Raw genomic sequence first — 18,262 nt, forward strand, 5'->3', positions numbered from 1 at the left:
TCAAAACCTGTAGCTGTTTTGAAAACACAGCTTCAAATGCACACTGGGTAGGGGAAAGGCTTTAACCTGACTGACTGGTCAACAATGCCCTCTCTGAAAGAATTCACTGTTACAAAGCCAGGCTGGGTGCAAGGTCAAGGACTGTGACCTTTCAGAGCATAAACAACAGAAGGCGCTGCAGGAAGTCCCTTGGCTGACATTTATAATGGAAGGTGATTTCAAGAATATTTTAACCACAGTTTTTGGGTTGACACCATGGAATTACTCACCATACTTTGGACTAGTCCCAGAGAGAAATTCTTCCCCTACAATATGCTTTATGGTCTGATCTCCAATCTAGTTTTAATTGTCCCGAGCAATGGAATAATATATATACCTGATGCTTTAAAATGGCCAAAACTGGAAACAATTATGAGACAAATCAGCTGGGAGAAATAATCGAAACTCAAATATGTGAAAGATAATTGGGGTCCGTTTAGGAACATTTTACTAGATACCAAAAAGCAACAATTTCACAATGTAGATAGAAGGTTACACTGATTACAAAACAGTCCACTTTAAACTCAATGTGAAAGCAGCAATAAGGTTTTGTGGATATATATATACACGCACACGCACACACGATAGCAATGAATATAAATTAGAAGGTAAAGGTAGAAAATTGACGAGGGAAGAAGGAGAACACAAGGAGAAATCTACAAGTAAGAGGGAGTTTTTTAAGTATATCAGTAACAAAAAGAGCCTTAACAATGGTATTGGTCGATTACTAGATGGAAATGGTAGAATTGTTAATAATAATGCAGAAAATAAGCACTCAGTAAACATTTCTGTTATGTATGTGGGGAAAAAAAACACTGCACTGGTGCAGCTTTGCCGCTGTAATGCTTCAGTGAAGATGCTACTACATCAACGGGAGAGCTTCTCCCATCGGCGTAGTTAATACATGTCCATGAGAGGTTATAGCTCTGTCGACAGGAGAAGCCCTACCATCAGCAGAGTGCTCTTTACACTAGGGCTAGGTCGGTATTAATACTTAGCAGCCGTGTTAGTCTGTATTCGCAAAAAGAAAAGGAGGACTTGTGGCACCTTAGAGGCTAACACATTTATTTGAGCATAAGCTTTCGTGAGCTACACGACAAAGTATCTGTCCCAAGGGACTACAATCTAAGGGATTTACCATCAGCAGCTGGGGAGGCAGGACATCTGGATCCTATTCTACAGTGCCAGTGACTTGATACATGGTCTCGGAGAAGTCACTTCCATCTTCTATACAATGGGGTTGATATTTACCTGCCTTTGTGAAAAGCTTTGAGGTCTATGGGTACAAAATGCTATGCAAGTGCAAAGTATTATCACTTGCACAAGAGAAATCTCATTGTGTGTGGCTGAGGGCTGCAGAATCAAGATTAAAAGATGCTTCCTGGAAATTTGTGATGCAACCAGCATTTACTGTTGTAAGCTGATAGTGTAGGTCTGGCCTAAGGAGGATGCAAAACAGCAGCTACTAAAATTAGTCATCTTTAAATCAACAGGTCCAGATAATTTGCATCCAAAGAGCTGGCTGAGGAGGTCTGTGGACTAATAATGTTGAATTTTAAGGAGTCTTGGAACACAGGGGAAGTTCCAAAGGAGTAGAAGAAAGCTAATGTGCCAATATTTAAAAAGGGTAGACAGGTTGACTTGAGTAGTATCCCAAATTTGATCCTAGACAAAATAATGAAATAGCCGATACAGGACTCCATTAATTAACATTTAAAGGAGGGTAATATAATAACTCAATCAGCATGGGCTTGTGGAAAACAGATCTTGTCAAATCAATTTTATATAATCTTTTGTGAGATGACAAGTAATGGTGTTGATTAAGACGTCTGTAAGGCTTTTGAGTCGGAACTGAATGACATTCTGACTAAAAAAACTAGAATAACGCAAAATCTATATGGTACGTATTAGATGGCTTAAAAGGATGGAGACATATCAAAATGCAACTGTGAATGGGGAATCCAATGGAAGAAAACATAATTACTCCAAGTTGGCAGATGACGCAAAGAGTGGGGGAGGGTAAATAATGAAGAGGACTTGTCATGGATACAGTCCAACGTGGATCACTTGGTAAGCTGGGTGCAAGCAAACAATCTGTGTTTCAGTGTGGCCAAATGTAAGGCCATACATCTAGGACCAAAGAATGTAGGGCATCCAAACAGAATGGGGAACTCTATCCTGGGAAACAGTGACTGAAAGAGTCTTGCGCGGGAGGGCTGTCATGGTAGATAATCAGCTGAACATGAGCGCCACTCCCCATGTGAGGATGTGGCTAAAAGGGCTGATCATAGAATATCAGGGTTTGAAGGGACCTCAGGAGGTCATCTAATCCAACCCACTGCTCAAAGCAGGACCAATCCCCAGTTTTTGCCCCAGATCCCTAAATGGCCCCCTCAAGGATTGAACTTGCAACCCTTGGTTTAACAGGCCAATGTTCAAACCACTGAGCTATGAATGTATAAATAGGAAGATTGAGTAAGAGTAGAGAAGTTATATTACCTCTGTATTTCATAGAATTGTAGGACTGCAAGGGGCCTTGAGAGGTCATCTAGTCCAGTCCCCTGCACTCATGGCAGGACGATTATCTAGACCATCCCCTGAAAGGTGTTTGTCTAACCTGCTCTAAAAAAATCTCCAGTGATGGTCAATTTATTCCAGTGCTTAACCACCTTGATAGGAAGTTTTTCCTAATGTACAACCTAAACTGCCCTTGCTGCAATTTAAGCCAATTGCTGCTTATTCTATCCTCAGAGGTTAAGGAGAATAATTTTTCTCCCTCGTCCCTGTAACAACCTTTTATGTACTTGAAAACTGTTAGCATGTCCCCTCTCAGTCTTCTCTTCTCCAGACTAAACAAACCCAATTTTTTCCATCTTCCCTCATAGATCATGTTTTCAAAATTTTTAATAATTTTTGTTGCTCTTCTCTGGACTTTCTCCAATTTGTCCCCCTCTTTCCTGAAATGTGGCGCCCAGAACTGGACACAATAGTCCTGCTGAGGCCTAATCACTGCGGAGTAGAGTGGAAGAATTACTTCTCATGTCTTGCTTACAACACTCCTGCTAATACATCCCAGAATGATGTTTGCTTTTTTTTGCAACACCATTACACTGACACTGGTGTGACTGCTCCTGGAATTCGGTGGTCAGTTCTGGTAGCCACAATGCAAGGAAGATGTTGAAAAACTAGAAAGATTTCAGAGAAGAGCCACCAGTATAATTAAAAGATTGGAAAGCATGCTTTATATAGTGAGAGACTCGAGGAGCTCATTCTATTTAGTTTATCAAAGGTAATGTTAAGGGATGATTTGATCACAGTCTATAAGAACCTACAGAGGGATCAGAAATTTAACAATAGAGGGTTCGTCAACATAGCAGACAAAGGTATAACAAGATCCAATGGCTGGAAGTTGAAGCTAGACAAATTCAGACTAGAAATAAGGTGCACATTTTCAACCATGAGGGTAATTAACCATTAAAACAATTTAGCGGGAGTTGTGGTGGATTCTCCATCACTAGCAATTTAAAAATCAAGATGTGATGTTTTTTCTAAAATATACACTCTAGTTCAACTACAGATATTGGACTTGAAACAGGAATTAATTCAGGAAAGTTCTATGCCCTGCGTTATGCAGGTCAGCCTAGATGTTCACAATGGTCCCTTTTTGGTTTAAAAATCTGTGAATCTAAGCTTCCATCACTTCCCTTGGGGGATATTCCACTGTGTTTATATATATGAAATTCAGGTTACCATTCTAAATTACTTAGGGATTTATTGTTGTAAATTAAAAGAAAGTTGAAGACCTGTACTTCCAGTCCGCTCTGCAGCCAGCACTCTGAAAGCGCCTACTCCTTGCATTTCAAAATAAGGTTTTCAATTTCAGTTTGGCATTTCTCAAACTTGTTCCACACAATGACCATCTGGCTGAAAACCAGCATCTTCTGCAACAGCAGCAGTGTGAGGCAGGGGCCCTACAGCTCCAAATCCTCCGGCAGTTTGCATCCTGCTCTAATACAGGTTTAATAACCAAGTGAATACTTTTCAGTAAAAATCTGCACCTTTCAGAGACTGAACCAGACCAGAGAACTTTCCTTCCCCAGCTGAAGGAGCTAGCTTTTAAGTCTGAAAAGCAATCCAGCCCAGAGATGAATTAGGGACGGCACAACCCTGTATCCTTAGGCATGTCAGCCTAGGGTGGGCAGCCATTTGGACATTTCCAGATGGGAATCCTACCCCTAACAAACACATTTAATGCTCACACATGATCTCTGGCTGCTCAAACCCATCTGTTAAGATGGCATCATGCCAACTTGCTAGTTGTTTGGATCTTTTCAGTCGGGGTAATGTGCCAGGAAGTGATGGGTTTAGTCAATCTGCTTAACACCGTGAGTGCCGCCTCAGTGGTCCCATCTACACTACAGTTTCAACTGTCTGTGGGCCACACATTACAAGATTGTGTGCATCAAATTTATAACAGGGTTTGGTGTTGCCTGCGGAGATGTGACCGAACCATACAACAGGTATGTTAGGGAGGATGTGCTACAGCCCTTATTGGTTCCCTATAAAAAGTTAAACACAGTTTGAGCCCATCAGGCAAAACCAAACCATGAGTCCAGTCCTAGCAATACATGTCTGTGTGATGTTGTTCCCACCTGTGCAGCCTCCCCTTGACTGGTTGCAGGATTGGGCCTCAATTGTGGGAAAACCCTGGGCATCCCAACACTACATTCCATTTATAACAGATGGGATCTTTGAGGAGGGGCCTTGTCGTAGGGTAAATACACCCCATTTCCCCCCTTTTGGGAGGGTAAAGGGGGGTTATAGCCTTACAGCTAAGTCCACCTGACCACCTGTAGCCTCAGTGCAGTACGGCCTAGTGGCCAGAGTCAATATGACTGCCATTCCTCACAGGGCTGTGTGGCCTAATGCCAAAGTCAATATGGTTGCCCTCTCTCACCAGACTGTTGGCCTAATGGATGGGCCACCATCCAAGGGTGGTGATGTTCAGGGTAGGGGGACTGGGCCCTCCTTACTCCACTGAGTCCCAGCCCAGGGTCCTGTCAGCAGCAAGCGTACTCACTACTTGGCCAGCGGGGATCCGATGGAACACACTGACCTAGTTCATGGTCCTACGACCAGATCACTCCCTAGTCCCCCTGGGTTGCTTCCTACTCCATCTTCCAGTGGTGCAGTCCACCATTCTCCAGGGCTCTCCCAGGGTCTCCGGCCCGTGAAGCTTCCGATGGTTCTGACACCTCCTGGGTGTCCATAAGTAGCCAGGTAGCTGCCCAGATCTCAGTGGACTTGATCCCTGCAGTCTGTATGTATGTAGGTTGCGATGTGCTTTAGGATCTCCCAGGAGGGAAGGTGCTATAGACATGCAGAATGTGGTTATTTGGAGGAGGATTCATTTAACTTTGAGAGAGAAATGTTGGGGCATATACAGGCTCTGGTTTATCCTCATATAAAGGCAGAGTGCCAGTCATGAAATTCAACACTAGATTCAGAGCCCCTCTCATGTCCCAGTTCAGCAAAGCACTTAAGCACATAGCTAAGAGCTTTGCCGAATAGGGATGGATTTATGCACAGGCTTAAGGTTAAGCATGTGGATAAGTGCTTTGCTGAATTGGGGGCCAAAGGTGCCCCATTAGATTCAAGCCAGCTCATCCTGCTATCTTTTGTTTCCTGGCTGCCAAACAGCTAGTCCCCACTTTTATTGTTACAGGGTGGGGGAGAGGGAGAGCCCATGATTCTGCAGGTGCTTATTGTTTTTATAACCCCCAAAGTATTTGTATTACAAACTGTAACAACACTGCTGATTAATGGGATAGTTTATGCCTCCAAAAGAGCTGTCAGGAAGTATCATGTAAAAGATCTGCAGAATGGCTCCAAAGGAGATGCCAGGGGACACTCTAGCCATAATGAATGGCTTAAAAAATATGAAAATGGGTGTTTTGTGAAAATTGTTTATAAAATAGACGTGCTGAGGCTGATGGCCCTGGAGACTGAGGTACAGCATGGACAGAGGCCGTGTAAGCTTCCTCACAGGGCCCTGCTCTGTGGCTCAGAGGGTAGTTCAGTTTCAATCACCCATTCAAATCTCCATTTTCTGAGATTTCAATAACCGGAGGGCTGGTTTGTGCCAACTGTGGTGATGGATTCCATGACACGGACACTTGTCCAGTAAGGACTGGACCAGCCAGGCATGTCTGTAACAGGTTAGAGCAGAAGGAGTGGTTGTATATTGTTCCGTGGCAGTTTTCTCTTGTGTGTGGTTTTTTTGGTCCCCTGGTTTTAATGCAGTTTAAATACAGCCACAAAAGAGATGCCACTATGGGGCATATGTGACTCCCAGCTAAACAGAAAGCCGTGTTGTTATAGGGGTGTGCATTCCTGTGCCTGATACCAGCCAGAAGGGTTGCCCTACGACCTTATGTTTGAAAAGCTAATCTTACAAGAGAGTTGGAGGCGCATGTGCTTAGAACAGAAAGCAGCAGGCTAGATTTGATGAACGCTGGAGTGAAATACATGCCATTGAACTAAGTTTCAGTGAATTCGCTTTTCTTCTATGGAGTGAATGGTGAAAGGATCAGCCTGGCATGAAGGAAATGTCAGCATCACCTTGGTCTTGTGTGACGAGGAGTGGAGGGTTGTAAATACGATTCCGTGGTACAGACGCTGTGCAACACACCGCGTTTGTGTGACTTTTATGACAGAATATCGTCACAGCACGCAAGTGAGAATGAAACCAAACAAAGAGGACAAGAAGGGAGATTGCATGGTATGTCCACTGTGTGTATGCACAAGCCCATAGAGTCCTGGGGCCTTAACATTTTAATTATACATTTTACAAGGGCTCAGTATTGTTCACTGGAAATCACGCTGCTGGAGAGGTGACCTTTTAAAGTTAGAAGGATAGTTTTAAGCAGCCTCGGGCCAGGTCTACATTACAATGTTTTGTTGGCACAGCTATGTCGGGGAGGGATGTGAACCCCCCCCCCCCCCAGCGGCCACAGATACACAAACCTCCCCAATGTAGACACAGCTATGTTGATGGAAGAGTGCTTCTGTGGCATAGCTAATGATGTTTGGGGAAGAGGTGTTACTATGCTGACAGAAAAACTCCATCTGTTGGCATAAGCTGCGTCTACACTAGGGGGCCCCGCTGGTATAGCTATACTAGCAAAGCATTTGTAGTGTAGACAAAGCCATTATCTGCAGCTCCTCTCTCTTCCAGAGCTAACTTCAACTGCTCACTACTGGGCTCAGAAATTTTTTTTGTATTAAAGCTAATGTTAAAAAAATTATGTAATACATAGGTTGAGAAAAGAGTGTCTGTACATCTGGGTATAGTGCTTATATTATCCACAAATACAGAGTTTGTTTTTAAAAGTCATAAGGTACATAGAGTACATAATCAGCAATAACCCAAATTTAGGTGAATAAATTTAAGAATACAGTTTAGATATTAGCATCCAAGTATTCGGGTGCGTCACTCATGAGAAGTTGTACAGAGATTTGGTTGTGAGTATCGATGACTGGAGATTGTCCCTCATTAATTGAGAATTAGGGTAGGGTGTCCATTTGAAGTGAGCTGTAGCTCACAAAAGCTTATGCTCAAATAAATTGGTTAGTCTCTAAGGTGCCACAAGTCCTCCTTTTCTTTTTGCAAATACAGACTAACACGGCTGTTATTCTGAAACCAATCTATCAAATAGGGCAGTAGTCCAACCCCTGAATTGGGAGTGACTTCTTCAATAAACTGGACTGTCCCCTTTGACGAATTTTCTTCCCAAACCAAATTAACTCTTGAGGCCTGATCCAAAGCCCATTTAAGTCAATGGAAAGTGTCCCATTGACTTCACATAGTTGACGAAAGCAGATAAGATATAAACAAGAGACACAGGGTGACCAGATAGCAAGTGTGAAAAATCAGGACACAGGGTGGGGGTAACAGACGCCTAAATAAGACAAAGTCCCAAATATCTGGACTGTCCCTATAAAATCGGGACATCTGGTCACCCTAAAGAGAGCAGATGGAGAGGAGGGGAGTGAGACATTAAATGCGTGGATACAACTGGCTTCCTCTACCCTGCTTCACATCAGAAGAGATAGGGTAGAGAAAGAAAGAAAAAAAATGAAATCAAACTTTCACTCCATGGAGTTCCCAGGGATAGTTTGCAAAAACTGTTGATTAATTTGGCTTCTCTGGGTATGTTGCAAATTGGTGCTGACTGCACTATCAGTGGAGGACTGGAATTTCAAAATCATTTCCTTGAGAGTTCCCAAAAGACTCATGACAAGGCTGTCAGGCTTGCTCTGCTGGCTACTATCAGCGCTCCATCTTTGTGGTGAGATTTCATGTCTGACTAATGGGACCCACCTCGCAACTTTCATACTGTTAATTGGAATTAAAAAAGAGGAAAAGCACACACTGCACAATTACCTGACAATGAGGTTCTTGGCCCTCTAATTCTGCCATTGATTGAGTGCTCTTTGTAGCTGCTTTTACCACCTCATTACCTTGTAGCCGGGGTGGAGCATTTCATTTAATCTTTCCGTAACTTCTGTTTCCTATTGGGAAATCTTTAGTTGTGCAGAACTGTCTACTGTTTGTATCCTAATTGGTGCTGGGTTTTTGATGCTTTGTGCTCAGAGTCATGGAACTTCAGACCAAAGTTGCTCAGAGTTTCTGAGAATTGACTCTACAGACCTGACAGCTGAGAAAACGGAAGACTGTTCTTTCATTATTTCTGGCCTAGGCACACATGGGATGTGCTGGGAATCATTCAAAAAGGCCTGATTTTGTGAAAATTCCACTCAGATTTGGACTCTATGTGGGGTTTGGATAAATCCACATAAGCTTTGGTGAAGCCTTTGAACTCAATCATAGAAGTTTTTGAACTTCATCCATAGCTACTTTTAACTAGTGGTGTCATTGCAACTATATACTAAATTAACAGGGGCTTTGAAACCCTAAAATACTAACTCCTTAACACAGATTAACAGTTTTGAGCTATTACAGGCAATCATGCTAGAAGAAATAAATTATCAGTACGTGGCGCTTTCGGAAGATATGTCTACACTGCATTTTAAAACCCATGGCAGCAAGTCTCAAAACCCAGGTCCTACTGACCCAACCCCTTCCCTGGGCTTCAGAGTCAGAGCCTGAACATCTACACAGCTGTTTTTAGTGCTGCAGTGGGAGCCATGCGTGCTGGAGGGTAAAGAGTCGGGCTGTCAGAGTCACTCGTTTTAAAATGCAGTGTCGACATACCCTGAGTGTTTTATCTGATTTAGATACCGTGCCCTCAATGACCTTTATCTTTCAAGGAGCCAACTGAGGATCAGGTTTCTAACAATGTAGCAAGCCATTCTGTAGTTCAATTTTTTGGTGATTTACCTCCTTTGGTGTTCAGAACACTTAGAAGAAGACATGAAGAAGGCATTTAGCTGAAGCATTTGTCTACAGATTTGCTTCATTCATTCATTTTTAAAATTCACATGGTGGCAGTTTGGTATTTATCTATCTGAACACAGGTGTGAATGTCCGCAACTCCCCTGTGAGGTAGCGCAGTGCTATTATCCCCAGTGTACAGAGGGGAAACTGAGGCACAGAGTACCATAGACCTCATGCACGTGTATGTATTGCAAAAGTGAACAGGTGGCTGAGCTCAGCTGGAACAGTAAGAACATAAAAATGGCCATACTGGGTCAGACCAAGGGTCCATCTAGCCCAGTATCCTGTCTTCCGACAGTGGCCAGTGCTAGATGCTTCAGAGGGAGTGAACAGAACAGGACAATTCATCAAGTGATCCATTCCCTGTCGTCCAGTTGCAGCTTCTGGCAGTCAGAGGTTTAGGGACACCCAGAATATGGGGTTGCGTCCCTGACCACTGTGGCTAACAGCCATTGATGGACCTAGCATCCAGAAACTTATCTAAATCTTTTTTAAACCCAGTTATACTTTTGGCTTTCACAACATCCCCTGGCAACAAGTTCCACAAGTTGTGACTTTGCATTGTGTGAAGAAGTACTTCCTTATGTTTGTTTTAAGCCTGCTGCCTATTGATTTCATTGGGTGACTCTTGGTTCTTGTGTTATTTACCCCTTCACAAATAACTTCCCTATTTGCTTTCTCCACACCATTTGTGATTTTATAGACTTCTATCCTATTCCCCCTTAGTCGTCTCTTTTCTAAGCTGAATAGTCCCAGTCTTTATACTCTTTCATCAGATGGAAGTTGTTCCATGCCCCAATCATGCTCTGTACGTTTCCGAATTCTAATATATCTTTTTCAAGATGGGACAACCAGATCTCCATGCAGAATTCAAGGTGTGGGCATAACATGGATTTATATAGTGGCATTATGATATTTTCTGTCTTATTATCTATCCTTTTCCTGATGGTTCCAAATATTCTCTTAGCTTTTTTGACTGCTGCTGCACATTGAGCGGGTGTTTCAGAAAACTATCCACTTTGACTTTCTTGAATGGTAACAGCTAACGTAGACCCAATCCTTTGTATGTATATTATGTTTTCCATTTTGTTGCCCAGTCACCCAGTTTTGTGAGATTCCTTTGTAATTCTTCACAATAAGCTTTGGACTTAACTATCTTGAGTAATTTTGTATCATCTGCAAACTTTGCCACATTGCTATTTACCTGAACAGCACTGGTCCCACTACAGATCCTTCCTGCTACTTACCTCTCCACTGTGAAAACTGACCATTTATTCCTTCCTTTGTTTCCTATCTTTTAACCAGCTACTGATCCATGAGATCCCTCTATTAGTCAGGGGCACGAGGCATTCTTAGTGGAGGGCCCCCGAAACTTACTATCCCCCTTTAGAGCACATGGCAAAACCTGTCTAAAAGTCTACTTCATTAGGAGAGGAGTGAGGTGAGGTGTGGTGTGGTGGGGGAAGGGAGATCTCAGGCTTTGTGGGCTGGAGAGCACTTTAATGTTGGCACTGGATCAAAGGGAGTTTGTAATCTTTGAAAGCACAGTATTACATTCTTTATGCACTCAAAGCTTGGGATAGGAGCAGTGATTATGCTAATTTATTTACATATGTAAGTGCACACACACATGTACAATTTAGCACTTCTATCTTCTTTCCATCTGAAGATCTCATTGTGCTTTATAAACATTACTTTAGCCTCTCAATCTCTTGGAAGAGGCGACTGTTCTCATATTTAAACAACATGCCGACTGAGTCTGTGGCAGTTCGGACAGGATCCTGCTCTCCCACTTCTGTGCCTTAAACACAAGACCATCCCTACCTATAAAACCAACTATGGAAAAGTGTTCAGAGTAACAGCCGTGTTAGTCTGTATTCGCAAAAAGAAAAGAAGGACTTGTGCCACAAGTACTCCTTTTCTTTTTATGGAAAAGTGAAGTACCATCTACTATACTGGGGGGAAGCCCAGTCTTACGTATATATTTGAGAGAGGCCTGTTTGGAATATGTTTCCACTGACCTATACATCCACGTCTGTACTGAAATGTCAGCTCATTCAACACCAATGAAGCAAATTAGTAGAAGACAAGTGAGCGTCCCAAATAAATGCCAGGAGACGTAAGGATATTCCTGAATACAATTAAACGCAGCCCTCATAAAGATTCAGGCTCCAACTTTTTTGAGGGTGTGTGTTCATGAAATACTAATGGGGCCATTAACTTAACAAACATGAGCCGCCCCAATCATTCTCTTAAAAATCCTCTGGCTTATTTCCTTGTTCCAGGAAGCCCTATTTGAAGAAAGGGACTTTATTCCATTTTATGCAGAGATAATGGGTGTCAGTGTCAAGAGAACAAACCGGTCAGTTACGAAGTCCAATTTGTGTGTTGTAGGTTTTGCTCCTTGGTCCACTGATGTTCATATTAAAACTCTTATGGGTCTTCAGCTGGGCCAAGCTTTTGCCCTTCAGAGTAACCATCAATCAATCAGTCCGGTTACCGTGCTGTTTGGAATCCTTAGTATATGCAGCCCCAAAGGCACTGAAGGGATTGTAGTGCAAGTACAACTAGAATATATAGGAAAACTTTATCCTAATGCATAATCTTGAATGATTTCCTTGGCCCTTGAGATACAAATGTGGGTATCTGCAATGTAGCCGCTGTGTTGTGTTGTTGATTTTAAGTATTAGAGCACGCCCTGTTGTAACCCTGTGCATTTTACATTGCATTTTGCTGGGCAGAGGATTTCCCACCTGTTGAAGTACTGGTAGAGACATTTTAAATTTATATTCTTCCCCTCCCACTGAGCTCTAGGCCTCTAGAACATATGGAATAACGATGAGTCAGCCTAAAAAGGGGCCCTTTTCTATACATGATATTGTTTCAGGCTAGCATTTTCAAGTGTCTAAATCTCACTGAAAATCAATGTGGTTTGGCCCCTCACCTCCCTTTGAAAATCCCAGCTTTAATGTTAAATATATATTGGTCTGTGAGAACAGAAACTCCTGGTACTATCAACAATAAAAAGTTCAACAGATGTTGGGAAGTGGAGAGGTAGGAAGGCTAAGCAGTTTATAATGCTGAAGTGTAACTAATGAAGGCCTCAGGCCTGATTCTGATACAGTTTACACTAACACCATTTTAATTCAAGTGTAGCTCCACTGACTTTAACAGAGTTACTTCTGATTTACACTAGAGTAAGAGAGATAAGAACCAGGCCCCAAGCCTCTCATGCCAGTGGCTAAACAACTGATCAGCATGTACTATCATAGTGTACAATGCAGCACTTATTGGTAGAGATTGATTCATTAATGGCTATTGGTAGAAATAAATTGATCTGTATGATGGTTTACCACCACCTGTTCTCTGATTGTTAATATCCCTTTGATTATTTCAGAGATTTTGAGTATAAACGTGTCAAATGAAAATTCAAGTTCCTTTGCTGTGAATAACAGAATTATGAGAAGTCACACAAAATTCTCCATTCCCCCATATTTTATCAGTGTCCCCCTGAACCAAGAAAAGCACGCAAAATCTGGTAACCAAGCATAGCAGTTCATAGGGTAAAACCTGCATCAAGAGAAAGATGGGGATCTGAAATACTCACAAATGGTAAAGCAGGTGCACTACATAAGACCTGCACTCCTTTATGTTATGGTTCGCTATAATGAAACATATTGATCATGTTGTGGCAACAAATGGTAAAAAAAAAAAAAAAAAGACATTTTGAAATGCAGACTTGGTGATCCAGCTTATACATTACTCCAAATTCTCAAACTTCACATATAACGACTGTGTAATTGCTCTGTAAGAGACTGTTCCTACAAAGTTATCTGCGTGCTCTCATGTGAGAGCACGTTTGCAGGATTGGGCCCTTAATCAGTCCCCTCAATGCTTATCATCCATAAAAGTAATTTCAAATGTAGGAAAAAAAGTTTTACTTAATTATCTTCTTTTCCTGGTTTGAACTGACCAACTTTGTGTCTTTCACGGGCTTTATCAAAGAAGCCGCCAGCACAAGAGTACATTTCATTTTAAGTGGGCTTTAGTTGGTGGATTTAAAACTGATCATGCATTTTAGTTTCAGTAACTTGCAATTTCTGCACTCTTTGATAATGCACTTTAAAGAAAAAACCTTCTTTAATGACAAGGTTTAAAAGAAATGACATTTCTGAACAAAATATCAAAGCTGAGAAAAGACCGTTCTTTTTTTTAAAAAAAGAAAGTATGAATTAAAATGACCTTGTGTTCTGAAACTTTTTCATATGATACTTGATGTTCTATCTTCCCTTTCTACCATCAGAATGAGACCTAGTAAAATTCATTAGCGCCTAGTGCCTTCAGTGAATTGTGATTTGCATTAAGATAATTTTAAAAATCAAATCCCTGCTACATTCTCTATTAAGACTGCTTATCACTGCGGCTGTATACGTTCTTTCAAAAAAAAAAAAAAAAAAAAGAGATCACTGTAACTTTTAACACTACAGATATTAGTGACCACAGATATTTTCTTCCGGTCACAGTAAGTCGTCTCTGTTAGGAGCACAGCCATTTCTCAGTTTGAAACAGCATGAAATACTGAAGTTGTTTGCATAGGATATAGGCAAGTAGTAGAAGAGCTTCCGTTATGCTGGGGAAAAACAAAACAAACCCTTACAACTAAAGCACTGTTGTAGAACAAAGCAAAGGGGTTTGATGGTGCGTGGGGGTTCTATCCCTTTTCTTCCAACTTTAAGAGAAATAAACATTTGTTACATGTATCACAAGAACTGTAAGTGGCAGTGAAACAAAGTTTCACCTTGATAAGGGCAAGGACTCCCTCACCACTGCTGAATGATTTGATGTCTTTTTTTTTTTTAATTATTTGTGTGATTTTTACACAGAATTAAACAATCATCTTTTCTACTGAAAAAAAAAATCAGTAAAATAATAATGCACAAATACAGCCGTAATCAAGCCACAAAGAAGCCTGTTTATTGTGTGGTAATGAAATCAGCCACTTTCAGCTGACAACTCTTTTGCTAGAAAGTGAACCTCGGGTAGAGGGCCTTGACTAGCCAGTCAGCAGTAAGAGTTACAAGCCGTGAAACCAACTGTTACCTGATAGTTAAGCACATCCCGGTGTGATACTTCTTGATCATGTACCAATTACAGGGAAGGCACAAACCTCAACTTTTTTTAAATGTAAGAAATGTTTAAAAAATTATAGCAATTCATTTTATGGGGTGAACCTCAGGACCTGGTTTAGTTTACCGCTGGCCTCCATAGTACTTTCTCCGTAAGGGGAGATCATCTCAATTCTGAAACACTCAAATTGACCACGTTCTGCTTTTCTCCCTCATTCTTAAACTGTTTGTTGAGATCATCACTGATGTTAGCAACCCATTTCCTTGGTACATAATGAAATTCAGATCTGCATTCAGTTAGTCTACTCAGGGATCCATGTGCAACGGAGGTTATGTGCATTAGTTTCGCTACTCCACTGATTTCAAGAGCCCTATAACCACTCTGATAGGTGCAAAAATATTAGCAGCATGCTAATCATCACTCATCTCATTTCATTTGTGCTTGGGAAAAGAAGTTTCATCACAATAGATGCTTCTATCTCAGATCCAACACAAAGCAATTTACAAAAGCTAATCCACTCAGTTCAGAATCTGCAACTCAGTGAACTCTTGAAATTTCTTCTGAAGAGCTGAATTAATGTTGCCATATGTCTTTCTGAGTAAACAGTTTTTAATTTTTCTACCCACAACAAATTAAATGTATCTTGGCACATCACTCCTAGTAAAACACACCATCGCCCAAGGCAGCGCTTAGTGGCACCTGCTGCATCACTTCTCTGATTATCTGAGAGCTCTGAAGAACCTTTATCCATAAGCAATGGGATCACTAATTGATTCAGAGAAGGTAGAAAACCTATAGCTCAGCCAAGGATGGGCACAGGCCAGGACCAGCCTCACAATTAACAAAGCACCAAGCAAAGGTGGAGAGGTGATGTGTGGGACGGGAGGGTGAAATCTGGCAGAAAGTTGCCTCTCCCAATGGCCCTGCTGCCAAGAGGTGAGGGTGGGTGTAATCTGGTCTGCCAACAGGTTTCCTCCCTCATTTATCTAGATGCCAGAAGGGAGATGATACTGGAGCAGCCTGTGAGCTGGGGGCTCAGCATGTATGCCACAGTGCCCCTAGAGGTCAGTTGCATCGCTGTTGCTTAACAACACAGCCCTTTTCATCATCAAATCTCTTTACAAATAGTAATACATTAATGCTCACACCACCCTTCTGAGGAAGGTATCCAAGGATTATCATCACCATTTATCACTGACAGGGAGAAGTTCAATAACTTGCCCAAGGCCATTGTCAGTAACTTCTTCTCTCCATATCCTGTGTCCAGACCACTAACTGTGTCATGTTTGCCAGAGGTAAACAGCTGGTTTCTTATATTCCCCACTTCTCAGTTTGTGGATTAAAACCAGCTAGTAATGGCCATTCTTGAACAATATGAACAACAGAAAAGAAGAACCCAAGTTTACAAGCTGATGAGTGCCTCCAGGTAGGTGCTGTGTGCTCTCAGCTTCCATTACTTTCAATGTCTCAGAGCCTATAAGCACTTAGGCACCTGCTAAGGTTTAAACACATGGGTAGCCCCAATGACTTCAATGGGACTACTCAGATACTTAAGGTTAAGCACATATGTTTTTGCAGAATAGGGGCCCTTATTTGCTTATCTTTTCAAAATACACCACATAATTCAATGCATTTTCATAGAAAAGAACCCTGTCCTGTGGCTGCCTAGCCTGTGTCATGCCCACTGATGGCCATTAATCAGAAGAGTGACTAAAGGCAGCACTTGTGAAGTTTCCATAGTTGGAACAGGATTTTCCCCTGTGAATACATCACGGTATGTAAAACCCTCACAAACATCATGACTATGTCAGCAAATGAAATGTTCAGGGACCCCAAACAATGTCAAAACAAAAAAGTACAAAAGAATATTTTAATATTATGTAAACATATGAACATGAAAACAATGTAAAATATGTTTTTAAAATATACTGAATAATAATAATAATAATAATAGAAACATGATTTTATCATGTATAAAATTGAATAAAAATGATATTAGGAAGTAATAGCAAAACCAATAGTCCAGGGAATTTAGTTTCGCAGGAAGTAAATTGAGCACACACACAAACACACTTAATATATCAAAACTGTAAATCTGTAATAAGATAATGGTAAAAAATAATTCAAGTAAGATACAACTCAAAAAACTCTGGCATGAATGATGAATGTGCTTTCATGAGCTTAATTACATTTTCTGTGCTAACAAAACAGCCACTGATCTCACAGTTTAATTTACAAGATCCATATCTTCAAACCTGCTGAAAGAAGTCCATTTGTCACTTGAACAATTTCCTCTGCTCCAGCAGTTACCTAAAATTAAAATGTTCTCCTTAGTTATATCTTACTATTATTTGTATTAGAAAGTGCTCATAGGCATGAATCAGGATCAGGCCCGTTTATGCTACGCATTGAACACATATAGATTACATTCAGTCCCTGCACTGAACAGCTTATCAAGTATCCTCAAACACTGCACAACATTAACAGAGAAGGGTCTGCTAATGAATCAGTGTGAAGATAATACTTCCCCCTCCTCCCCCTTGACTCCCTCCAAATGACCGTGAATTTAGTCTTGTGAAAGATTCCGGCCTGATTCTCTGTTAACCACAGAACAGGCTGTAGCAGTACAAACTTCTCCAAACTAGGCTGCCGATGTGGTTTAACCTTAGGTATAGCCATTGGGATACACTGGTAAAGTTAATTTTCCTACCCTTCTCCTCTATTAAGAATGGCACTAAAGTCATTACACACAAGCCACATTCAAATGTGTTATTCAACTTTTGGTCAGTAGTGACCTGGATCTAAACCTATGACTGGATCGATAAACCATTACCAATCTCTTAGCCAGCTAGTACTCTGTGTGAAAACACTGACTGGCTGTCTCAGTGGAAACGTTTGGGCCAAAAGCATTGCTGTGTAATTCCATTGCTCGCAATGGAGATATGTTGGGGATAAATCAATACACTGAATCAATGTTTATCTGACAATGGCTCCTATAATACCAAGTACAGAACCAAAAATCTCAGGGAAACAATGTGAAAACACACACACACACACACACACCCCTGTACATATTTTATCATCAGTCTCAGCTACAAATATCCAGAATGTTTAAGAAGTCCTTTTAAGATTCATATTTTCAGACTAGTTTTTATATCTTACATGGTTTTCATTAAAATATCTGCTATTTATATGTGCACATCCTGTTCTTTGCAGAAATCCTGCTGTGAGATATACAATTATCAATGAACCCTATAAGGCCGAAAAAACCTCAATGACCTTGCTTGGAAGTTTCCTTTTTCCCAATCATCCATGTGAATCATTTACTGTAAGGGCACAGAGAATCTTTTTATTGTTGTTGCAACACTTGTAGTCATTTATTTTGGATGGTGTACAGGTCTGAAACAAAGCTAAAGATCCTGGACTTTGAAGCTGTAAGCTGTAATATTCAGAACTGCATCATCGTTTTCTATCTTTAAAAGAAGGCAGCATCACTGCAGACCTGCAGCTGTGCACTGTCTCATCATGAACATGGAGGCAAGGCCCAGACTTGTATTGCACCTGCAAGTTCTCTAATCTTGCTCTAATAGTACTGACTAAGCATTGTGGTTAGAAGAGCTGAGTAACTTCTCAAAG

The 18,262-nt window shown here is 41.2% G+C and overlaps 1 protein-coding gene across 4 annotated transcripts in view; it reads right to left on the reverse strand.

Annotated features, from left to right (window-relative positions):
• CEP112 (centrosomal protein 112) overlaps positions 1-18,262 on the reverse strand; it is a 359,203-nt gene that overhangs the window by 37,983 nt on the left and 302,958 nt on the right. Inside the window, exon 27 of one of the 4 annotated variants that reach the window (XR_012641956.1) lies at positions 16,882-16,936. The exons of 2 other annotated variants lie outside the window; for them this stretch is intronic. Coding sequence is in view for 1 of the 2 variants with exons in the window: in XM_074972203.1 (XP_074828304.1) it covers positions 16,933-16,936 (4 nt within the window). In the remaining variant the exon portion in view is untranslated. Of the gene's footprint in view, positions 1-16,781; positions 16,937-18,262 lie in introns of those variants that run through there. One more of the 4 variants, XM_074972203.1, reaches the window with a different exon arrangement.

The sequence above is a fragment of the Natator depressus genome, chromosome 14 (genome assembly GCF_965152275.1).
Source record: "Natator depressus isolate rNatDep1 chromosome 14, rNatDep2.hap1, whole genome shotgun sequence".
Classification (NCBI taxonomy): domain Eukaryota; kingdom Metazoa; phylum Chordata; order Testudines; family Cheloniidae; genus Natator; species Natator depressus.